General features: G+C 36.0%; 1 protein-coding gene across 5 annotated transcripts in view; it reads right to left on the bottom strand.

Annotated features, from left to right (window-relative positions):
• The window catches only part of DCC (DCC netrin 1 receptor), a 1,226,177-nt gene that overhangs the window by 58,074 nt on the left and 1,156,069 nt on the right, over nt 1-12,034 (bottom strand). For 4 of the 5 annotated variants that reach the window (XM_070452512.1, XM_070452511.1, XM_070452513.1 and 1 more), the window contains one exon: nt 3,233-3,388. The exons of the other annotated variant lie outside the window; for it this stretch is intronic. In XM_070452512.1, the coding sequence (XP_070308613.1) occupies nt 3,233-3,388 (156 nt within the window). The remainder of the gene's footprint in view (nt 1-3,232; nt 3,389-12,034) is intronic. 5 annotated transcript variants of the gene reach the window in all.

Below are 12,034 nucleotides of genomic sequence, written 5' to 3' on the forward strand. Positions count from 1 at the left end.
TTTCCCCATGGTTTAATGAGACAGTTTTGCATGCTGTACCAGATCAGGAGAGAAATGAAGGAGTCAATGGGATGCTGGATTTTCAGAAGGAGGTGATGCTTTTAAAAATGGAAAAGAATTTATAGGAACACCCAGGAATGAAATAGTTAATTTCCAGTTTTAGACAAAGTCGTGAACTTTGGCTATCTCAGTCTTGCTGGAATGAACAGATAAAGGCCATTCTGACACTTCCTATTACAGTAAGAGAATATAAATGAACAGTGAAGCAATGAGAAGAAAACTAAACTAAAACTATAAACCTCTTTTCTCTTGGGGACAGTGCAATTCGGAAACTGAAGAAGGGACTTGTGTGTTCTGAATCCTTTCACTAGAATTATCATCCTAGTTGCCTTGGGATTCAGAAATTTGGGGGTGTTGGACTTCTCACACCTTCATTTAAATCCCTTCAGTGTGGTCTGGAGGACTTTTTTCTTTGAGTTTGCACACAACTCTATTCTCTAGATGTGATGTCCAGTGAGAAGAAGAAAAATAAATCTAATTCTCTCTTGGCAGATTTTTGATGCCTTTTAATTCTAACCTTGCTACATCTAGACAATTTATGATTTCTTAGAGCTGTCCCTGTTGGCTTGGAAAAAATATAGCTACTCCACAAATATATTTTATTGCTGTTACCATCTTATCTATTACAAAATATCCTATCTCACAGGAGATGCTGAGTCACCTGTTCATAACTAAGAGAAGAATGCCATAAAATTGATTTTAAAATGCTGTGCTTGAAGGGAAAAAAAAAGCCAAATAGCACAGGAAAAATCACCAGGGTGCATATAATAGCTAGAGAATCTCTCTCCATTTGTACATTCTTTGAAACAAATACTGCTCTCAGGATACAAAGTCAATATACAGAAATCAGTTGCATTTTGATATACTAACAACAGACTATCAGAGAGAGAAATTAAGAAAACAATCTCATTTACAGGACCATCAGAAAGAACAAAATACTTAGGAATAAATTTAACTGAGGAGGTGAAACAGTTGTATATGGAAATCTACTAGACTTTGATAAAAGAAGTTGAACAAGCAACAAAAATGGAAAGATAGTCTGTGTTCATGGGTTGGAAGAATTAATATTGTTAAAATTACCACCCAAAGCCATCTATATATTCAATCAATCCTTACTGTAATTCCAATGTAATCTTTACAGAAATAGAAAAAGAGAAAATAAAAAACAAAACTAAAATTTGCATGGAACTCATGAACCAAAAGTAAACCTAAGAACAGAGCTGGAGGCATCATAGTTCCTGATTTCCAAACTATACTACAAAACTATAGTAATTAAAACAGTATAGTATTAGCATAAAAACAGACACAGACCACAGAGACAGAACTGCGAGCCTAAATATATCCCCAAGTATAAAATAAACTAATATTTAAAAAGAAATTCAATAATACACCACGGGGAGGGAACAGTCTCTTCAATAAAAGGTGCTTGGAAAACTGAATAATAGTCATTGTGAACTAGTGAACCTGAACCGTTATCTTGTACCATATGCAAAATTAAACTGGATTAAAGACTTGAACATAAGACCAAGAACTGTAAAGCTCCTGTAAGAAAACTTAGACCTTGATCTTGGCAATGTTTTTTTTTTTTTTTTGGTTTGACACCAAAAGCAAAGGCAACAACAGCAACAATAAGCAAATGGAACTATATCCAATTAAAAAGCTGCTATAATAAGAAAGAAAATGAAAAGGGAAGCGAAGGGAAAGTCTTACAAATCAAGTATCCGATTAAGTGGTTAATATCCGAAATATATAAAAACTCATACAACTCAAAAACAAAAACACAAACAATGTGATTTAAAAAAATGTGAAGAGGAATTGAATGGACATTGTTTCAAAGAAGGTATAGAAAAGACCAACAGATAGACGAAAAGGTGCTCAACATTACTAATCACTAGGGAAATGCAAATCAAATGCAAATCAAACCACAATGAGATATCACCTCACCTCTGTTACCATGGCTAAAATAAAAAAGATAAGAGATAAGAAGTGTTTGCGAGGATGTGGAGGAAGGGAAACACTTTTGCACTGTTGGTGGAAATATAAATTGATGTAGCTCCTGTAGAAAACAGTATGTAAGTACCTTAGGAAATTAAAAATTGTACAATCATATAATCTAGCCATCCCACTTCTGGGTATGTAGGCAAAGGCAATGAAAACTGGATATCAAAGATTCTGCACTCCCATGCATTTTTTTTGCCAATTATTTTTAATATTATTTCTTTAATTTGGAGGACAATTGCTTTACAAGTGCTTCCCAGGTGGCTCAGTGGCAAAGAATCCGCCTGCCAATGCAAGAGATGCAAGTTCAATCCCTGGGTTGGGAAGATCCCCTGGAGAAGGAAACGGCAACCCACTCCAGTGTTCTTGCCTGGAGAATCCCATGGACAGAGGAGTGATTATAGTTAATGATACTGTATTAAACACTCAGAAATTGCTAAGAGAGTAACTCTTAAATGTTTTTACCACAAAAAAGAAATGCTTATTGTGTGCCGTGGATGGGGGTGTTGGCTAAGGTAACGGTGATTGTCATTTTGCAACAGAGAAGTATATCAAATCAATACATGGTACAACACATTGTCCAATGTCAATTACACCTCTTTGAAGCTGGAAAAATAAATACATGAAAACAGATGAAATACTAGTCTGGAAATTTTTTATATCCAATAACTATTTCTTAAAAATTATAAAAGAAAAAGTTCTCTCCATGGTGTTGTAAATGGCTGATTTAACTAAAGAAAGCTAAAGCTTTCATACAGGTATTGGTTCATAAGGAAAATCAAAGAAACATCTTTTAATTATTACCAACAGACACTTAAGCAAGAATATGTTGGAGTTCAGCCACTTGCTTATTCACTTCCCACTTAACAGAACATATTAATTTCCAGCACCCATCATGTTACTGTTTTACTGAATCTGTTAAGGTTTGTTTTCTCACAACTCCTCATATTGTCAGTGCAACGGACTGTGGAAAGACTCCTAGAAAATCAGTCCCAAATACATGTTTAGGGTCCAAAAACTGACCATGCTGAAAAAGAAAATTCTAGTACTCAGGTCACAGCTGAATCCCTCATTACAAAGGATAAGAACATTAAAATGCTACACACTTGACAAGACTTTATTGATGTTATTCATTTGTTCTCAGTAAAAAGAAAGGAAAATGCAATACACTAACTTTTTCCTGCTCCAAAACCTCGGTCCACTGACAGTGTTGGGAATGGCACAGGCCGGAGGGTGAACTGTGGGTGAGGGTATCCACACGTGGGTGATGGAAGGATTCCTGGGTACTGGGCACTTTCTAGGGTTGGCACAGGGATGGCACTCACGACAGCTGCAAAACAAAGGTGTTGTCATTAATATTTTCAATCCCATGCATCTGCCTAACAAGCAAAAAGGAAACGGCTACATTTTCACATCTTCAAATCCATGGATGTGCTTCATGGTTTCATGTAGGTTCCTGTACTTACCTCTCTTTCTAGAAAGTCCCTTCAGAAAAGACAACTCACTCTTCAAGAATCTCACTAGCAAGAACTACCCTGAGGTTTAAAACTTTTCATGGTTTCAAACAAAGAAGTGATTCATAGGCCACCTTAAGGATCCCTGATTTTTATTTGGCTTAGTTTTGTTTTCATCTTATTCTTTCTTCTAGGCAAAAATGATGATGTTAGAAACATTAGATTGTTCAGAGATGGAATATATTATATAGAGCAGGCTAAAAAAGTGGGGATTTTCTATTAATTCTGTGAAGGAAAGTAATGCTTTGGAGATCTATAGTCTGGAGACAGAATATGAAAGTATACTCTAAATAATCACACTAAGGATTTATATTTAATAGAAAATACTTTCAAGCAGCTGAAGTAGTATAGCTTAGTGACACATTAATTTAAATGCAACTGAATGCTTTCTGGAAATACCAAAACATGTTTGAAGTTACATTGGTCTAAACCTACAGATGGTATCTTACACAATATTTTCTAGGTTTAGTGAGCATTGTTCAATTCCATTATTCGAATATCTGTTCAGTTGTATCACATTATGAATTAGGTATCTGATTTAGGTCAGGCCTGAATGATCTAGTGGTTTTCCCTATTTTCTTCAATTTAAGTCTGAATTTGGTAATAATGAGTTTATGATTGAGCCATAGTCAGCTCCTGGTCTTGTTTTTGCTGACTGTATAGAGCTTCTCCATCTTTGGCTGCAAAGAATATAATCAATCTATTTTGGTGTCATCACTTCATGGCAAATAGATGGGGAAACAGTGGAAACGGTGGCTGACTGACTTTATTTTGGGGGGCTCTAAAATCACTGCAGATGGTGAGTGCAGTCATGAAATTAAAAGATGCTTACTCCTTGGAAGGAAAGTTATGACCAACCTAAACAGCATATTAAAAAGCAGAGACATTACTCTGCCAGCAAAGGTCCATCTAGTCAAGGCTATGGTTTTTCCAGTAGCCATGTATGGATGTGAGAGCTGGACTATAAAGAAAGCTGAGCTCTGAAGAACAGATGCTTTTGAACTGTGGTGTTGGAGAAGACACTTGAGAGTTCCTTGGGCTGCAAGGAGATCCAACCAGTCCATCCTAAAGGAGATCAGTCCTGGGTATGCATTGGAAGGACTGATGTTGAAGCTGAAACTCCAACACTTTGGCCACCTGATGCGAAGAGCTGACTCATTTGGAAAAGACCCGGATGCTGGGAAAGTTTGAGGGCAGGAGGAGAAGGGGACGACAGAGGATGAGATGGTTGGATGGCATCACCAACTCAATGGACACGTCTAAGTAAACTCTGGGAGTTGGTGATGGACAGGGAGGCCTGGCGTGCTGCAGTCCATGGGGTCGCAAAGAGTTGAACCCAACTGAGAGACTGAACTGAACTGTATCATGTTATGAAATATTTACTCTCACCGTAAGTCAATCTTCATCTTACAAAATGTTTAGCATGCTCTACCTCTTATTAACAAAAAATAAAAATTAAGCTAGCTGCTAGAATGATCAATTTCAACAGCATATTCTTATCTATAAAATAAATTATTTGTATTATATAATGATTTTTTAATTCAGTTATACCCTAAGACCAGTTGCTGAAGTTCAACATGCACAGCAGTGTACATTTACCAAAGTAAAATCTTTTTTTTAAAATCATATTCCTTTTACAAAGTAATTTCATCATCAAGATACAAATTATATTGCATTATTGTTGGTTAGAAACAGGTTTTTTAAAATATTTTGACTTAAAAATGCAGATTAATTACACGAAATACATAGCACTTTAAATTAAAAGGGTTCCTTCTGAACGACACATGTACCCTAACGTGTTCACTGCAGCACTATATGCAATAGGCAGGACATGGAGGCAATCTAGATGTCCATCGACAGATGAATGGAGAAAGCAGATGGGGTGCACATATACATGGAATATTACTTAGCCATAAAGAGGAATGAATTTAAATCAGTTGTAGTGAGGTGGATGAACCTAGAGCCTGTTATACAGAGTGAAGTAAACCAAAAACAGAAAAACAAATATCATATATTAACACATATATACGGAATCTAGAAAAACGGTCCTGATGAAGCTATTTGCAGGGAAAGAATGGAGACACATACACAGAGAACAGCCATGTGGACGGAGACGGGAAGGCGAAGGTGGGGCGGATTGAGAAAACAGCACTGACATATATACATTTCGCCCACCAGCAATGCAAGAGGCCCAGGTTCAATCCCTGGGTCAGGAAGATCCCCTGGTGAAGGGCATGGCAACCCACTCCAGTATTCTTGCCTGGAGAATCCCATGGACAGAGGAGCCCTCTGCCTGGCGCTCTGATGACCTAGAGGGCGGCAGGCCCGAGAGGGAGGAGGTGTGTGTATATATATATAAAACTGCATTTGAGAATTTAATTTCATTATATTTATAACACTCCTTGAAGTACATATTAACACGTTTGATTGCAAAATGAAGCCAGGTCTCTCTTCAGATAGAAAGTTTTGACTGATCGTTTTGGTAATGAGGACTAACTTTTTTTTAAGGAGGTTAAGTAATGTGTGCTTTATCTGAATCAAATAAGAATGTATATTAATGATTTAATGGGATAAAACATTTTTTAAAAAACTTATGTTAGTAAAGATATAAGTGGAATTTCAATGTTTTCAATCCTGTCTTAGTATATTGTATTATACGAAGTACCTCTAAGTGAATAAAACCTGTAGATGTATAAGTCTTGATAAAGCTTTTTACAGTTGTTACCTCCTAGGAAATTAGAAAGCGGATAACTTGAATGATTAATCAATACTTGAATATAACTTTTACTTCCAGAAAAATTAGAGGACATTATCTAGTTGTTAACTGAAATACTATTTAACTTTCTGTGAGAGTTCATAGAGCTGACAATTGTATGTTATTCTGTGAAGTGAATTGTAGGTACTAGTTAAAGGAAGAAAATGAGTGATACAAACTTTTCTCTGTAAAAGAGAAACTTACTTATGTATCGATACTTTGTAAATGGATGATGGTGGGTATCAAATTGCTATGGTATTTTTATACTTTTGGCTTTGTTTAAAAGAGTAGAATACCAGAAAAATTATGTATTTTGCAGATATTTAACCTATAATATTTAACTTTAAAATACTGAATTAAAAACATGTGTGGTGATACAAAGCTTTTCTAAATTATTTTTGGGAGGATTTCAATGAAAAATTCAGACTGATATATAACATCATAAATAAAAATGTTATAATTTAATCAATAAGATATTTTATAGAAGTAGATTGTGGCTATATATACAGATGAACAGACTTTAGAAAAAGGAAAAGAAATAAAATGAGAAGGGAACTTTTGAAAGAATCAGAAATTCAAACAGGATACCAGCCAAAATAATGATCAATTCCCTAAAGGAAAAGGTTATAATTTTGTAGTCTTTGTGTCTGTCATAGTACAGTGCTGGAGACACTTCATATTTTTCAAGTGAGTTAACAAGAAAGATTTTCTAGAAGATATATTTATAAACCTGTCATTTTAACCCACTGGAGATTTTTTTATATGATTTCATGTATGTATTGTTCTGTTTCCTGGTGTGTATAGTCACTATGTTACTACAATGATAATAATAGTAATAGATTTGAATACATTTGCAAATAAAAGTCATATAATAACAAAGTCTGTATTCCTATAACTCAAAATTTCACTCTCTGAAGCAGTCAATTGAATTCATACATCTTAGCAATCAAAATGAGATTACTATACAGTCATTAAGGTTGACTGCCAAACTGCAAAGCTTTTCCTGTGTTGACAATTTTTATTCATAAATAAATGTGACAATAATAGTCTCCCTTAAACACAGTAGGCACCCACTTGACAAATTGTGCACATTCTAATCAATATTGTTATCTGAATTTAACCAATATTTTAGAACGCACTTAGAAAAAGAATGTCATAAATATCTTCCAGTTGGTGCTGAATAAATTTGAATAGAGAAACAGAAAATAATTTGGCAAGCCACAGATTCTGTATAAGTTAGAGAGCAGAGAGAACCCAAGAGACTAAATTCATATTCCAGTTCCAAGTCTTTCATTACTTAAGAAAAGAAATTTTACTTCCTATGAGTTTTGCATTTTGAATACTGACCTGAGTACAAAAGGTTTGCAAATAATAAAAGTTCTTTAAAAAAATGATAAATCTGCTGTATGTCTCAGCAACTCAGAAATTTGCATTGTTCTATTTCCCTCACATGAATAGCATAGTCAGTATTCCAAAGCTTTGGTTTTGAAGTATTCTGATCCATGATTCATTTCTAAAATAGAACAGACACCTACCCTTACTTATAAAACGGTTGTTGCAAAACTAATCATTCTGAAATAAGTTGGACCTAACACTGTGTATTGAAGTGCATTTCTGTATTTTCCCCTACATGTCAGTTCTGAGAGCCAGAACACACACAAACACATGCACACACTCACAGCACAATTCAAGGCGGCCCCTGCCCTGCTCTGTTTATTTAAACAGCTCGAAGAGTGATATCATCAAACATTTTCAATAAATCTCTGCTCTGTGGCCAACTATGACAAGAAATCTGTTCTGACACAGCTTGCTGACAACTGGATTTATCTCTCATACTGACACATAGAGATTTTTCAAGTAGAAATTCCCTCACCACCAAATTACTTAGTTCCCTGAACAGGGCACATTGAAATTCAAAAACTTTAACAACATTTACAAAAATGTTAGCATTAAATATGACCTATAGGAAATCTAAAATACAGATTTTATTTCTAAAGTTACAATTTTAAGAAATAAAGCTCTCTATAGGTACTCCTCCCCATGATACTTGACTATTTGAGAGATTTGTTGAGGACAGGAGAACAAACAGAAAAGTAAAGATAATATTTTAAAGTGCAAAGAGCTTAAGTGAAGTGATTTCTCACTCTGCCTCTCTTTAGCATTTCTTTTTGGCAATGGCCTACGTATCATCTGGACTATTCGGAATTATAGTTTCCATCACCCTTGATAAATACTCTAATCTCCTTCCCATTTTCAGGTGTCCTTTGACAAGCAATTGTCTCTGGATGCCAGCCACAAGTATCCACAAATTCCTACTTTAGGAAAATAGTGAACATTCACAATGACGTGTTCTGCAGTTATTCTTTAAAAAGTGGTAAAGGGCCCAAACACGAGGTCAGACTACCTGATTTTATGATCTAGTTCTGCCACTCTATAGGGAATAAATGTCATAGCCAACATCTAAGATAGTGCCCATTGATTCTCTCCTCATGTATTCACATCCTTGTTGGAGTTCCCTGCCACAATTTGTCCAGATTGGTCTGGTGACCCAAGAGTGCAATGGAAGTGATGGTATGTCACTTCCAAAAATAGAGTAAATGAGATTCTTCCTTATTCTCTTTCCCCCTCTCACTCTCTCTGATGGTTCACTCTGGAGGAAGCCAGGAGTCATGCCTTGAGGACCTTGAGCTTTAACTGCCTGGCTAAATCATTCCTGGATTCCTGATGTTCAGAGCTATTAAAAAAAAAATGGCTGTTTTCTGTTGCTACATTTTGGGATAATTTGTTAGGTAATAGTAGGTAACTATACATTCACTTGAGAGGGTATATAAGCTATTTCCTGGATTTTTTCATCGGTAAAGTGGAGATCATCATGGTACCAACTTTAGGATGTGGTTCTGAGGATTAAAGGGATCCACCTGGAAGTGCAGCAGGGTGGAAATGTTGGTTACTGACATTAATTTCCTCTGAGTCCCAACAGATCTGCCCCAAGACTGAGCTGAATAACATTTAATAAAAAAATACTCTTTAAAACAACCTTCTTATCTATGACTTTGTGGTGATGGTATCACAGGTGAATGCATGTCTAAACTTACTAGACTATGTACATTAAATATGCACAGTTACATATACAAATCACGTCTAAATAAAACTGTTCAATGAAAATAAAATTTTAAAAAATATGACCACTTAAAATATAAGTCAAAAATTTCCAAAGATACTAAAAACTGTTTGAGTTCTGCACTCAAGTGACTAAAGCAGATAGTGAAGATGGGGAAGAAAACGTTGGCTCTCATAGTGAACGTTCTAGAAAGGCCCCCAACCAGTAACCATAGCAGCATCCCAGCTATCCTTAAAACAAAACTGTATGCTTTCTTCTGCCTCAGTCTTTTTATTTATTTATTTATTTAGCCTCAGTCTTTTAAAATACCATCTAATTTAACTTTTTGAAACCTCTACCTTCTTTAGAGGCTGATGTTACATTTTTTCCTTCAAATATTTACAAGGAAAGAAACAACTGAAAAAAAATTCAAGAGGTTTTTACTCAACAAACTCATACAGTGAATTATTAAAATTGTACAGCTGATGTGATCCTACAGGGCATCTGCTTCCATTTCTATCTTTACCTAGATCTATTCTTCACCTCTCCTCTGGCATTTTATAGCAGAAGAAAAAACAATATGAGAATGGAAAAGGAATCTTTCCAAGGCCAAGTAATTAGGATCCATGGAATAATAAAACACTGAAATTTTAAGAAAATCTGCCATCGCTCTAGGAACTGCTCTCAGCCAAAGAAGCTGCTCACCAAGGTTGCACCTTACTTCCTAGGAGCAGTCTGCATCAAAGACCACAGAACCGTCCCTACCCTCCGACTCATTTGGGCAACCTAGAAGGATAATTCCAGCACCAGAGCAACCTATACTGTCAGTTGAGGCCTCCATCAAACTTTTGGGTTGGCCAAATAGTTTGTCCAGGTTTTTCTACATGCCAACCAGCAAGGAGATCAAACCAGTTAATCCAAAAGGAAATCAACCCTAAATGTTCACTGGAAGGACTGATGCTGAAGCTCCAATACTTTGGCCACCTGATGTGAAGAATCAACTCTTTGGAAAAGACCCTGATGCTGGGAAAGACTGAAGGCAGGAGGAGAAGAGGGTGACAGAGAATGAGATGGTTGGATGGCATCACCGATTTAATGGACATGAATTTGAGCAAACTCCGGGAGATAGTGAAGGACAGGAAGCTTGGTGTGCTATACCCCATGGGGGTTTCAAAGAGTCGGACATGATTTACAAAGTGAATGATGATAACAATACCTGATTAGTTTACTATCTCCCTCTCAGCAATCCTGCACCCTTTACCCTCACAGGTGTTATTCCTAAAGGAGCTTGCTAATAGATCTCCTGTTTTCCAATCTCTTTCCAAAGTCTGATTCCTGGAAACCCAGCATATGACTTTCCTTCAGTTCAGTTCAGTTGCTCAGTCATGTCCAATTCTTTGCAACCCCATGGACTGCAGCATGCTAGGCCTCCCTGTCCATCGCCAACTTCTGGAGTTTGCTCAAACTCATGTCCATGGAGTCAGTGATGCCATCCAACCATCTCATCCTCTGTTGTCGCCTTCTCCTCCCACCTTCAATCTTTTCCAGCATCAGGGTCTTTTCCAATGAGTCAGTTCTTTGCAACAGATGGCCAAAGTATTGGAGTTTCAGCTTCAGCATCAGTCCTTCCAATGAATATTCAGGACTGATTTCCTTTAGGATGGACTGGTTGGATCTCCATGCAGTCCAAGGGAGTCTCAAGAATCTTCTCCAAAAGACTAATTTATAGTAAGAAAATCATATAAAATTATTTTTGGCCATTGTAAAAATACTCACTTTTTGCCACGGTTTTATAAGAAAGAGCACTGGACTAGGGAAATCAGAATATCTGGATTCTTCTCCTGTCTATGCTATCAGCTACTATGCTTCTCAGGGGCATCAGCTTGCTTAGCTGTGAAGTGTGTTCTGGGGTAAGAAGTAACATATGCCACCTAATGTTTTCAACCAAGAAGTATAATCTTAGACAAATAAACAGATTTTGCACTTCAATGAAATTAAATGCCATTTCCTGTGAATTTTAAGAACTCAAAAACACTTCAGATAGTTTATATTTTATCTGGTAATTAACATTTTGTAGAACATGGTGAGAAATGTCAAGGAAGAGGGGGAAAATAATCTTAAAAAATAGAGATTATTAAGTGGAACAGCAAGCATCTTTATACTTGTGACTGGAAATCCAAACTATGCTATGATGTGGTTTATACAAGACTTGATACACTAGTAAATCCAAATAATTGCAAGTGGGCCATCAGTAAATGCATCTACCATTCTGAATGAAATCATAACTCTGTCAAGATACAAATCTACAAGTTTTTCAGCCTAGCTATCTAAGACCCATCAATCATGTCAGTTGCAAAGAATCTATTTTATTTATCAGAAAGTCTAAGAATTAATTTTAAAATCAACTTGGATTATATGTTGAAGTAAATTTTCTCTTGTTAGAGTTTAACCAACAGAGCTTGGAGCCAACAAAGAATGTAATGTGACAAAGATTTCAAAAGGTTTATATTCTACTGACTCTTCATTTCTATTTGAAGTTTTATTTAAATATGATACACATATTTATAGTCCCTTGGACAGCAAGGAGCTCAAACCAGTCAATCTTAA

Source organism: Odocoileus virginianus, chromosome 22 (genome assembly GCF_023699985.2).
Source record: "Odocoileus virginianus isolate 20LAN1187 ecotype Illinois chromosome 22, Ovbor_1.2, whole genome shotgun sequence".
NCBI lineage: Eukaryota > Metazoa > Chordata > Mammalia > Artiodactyla > Cervidae > Odocoileus > Odocoileus virginianus.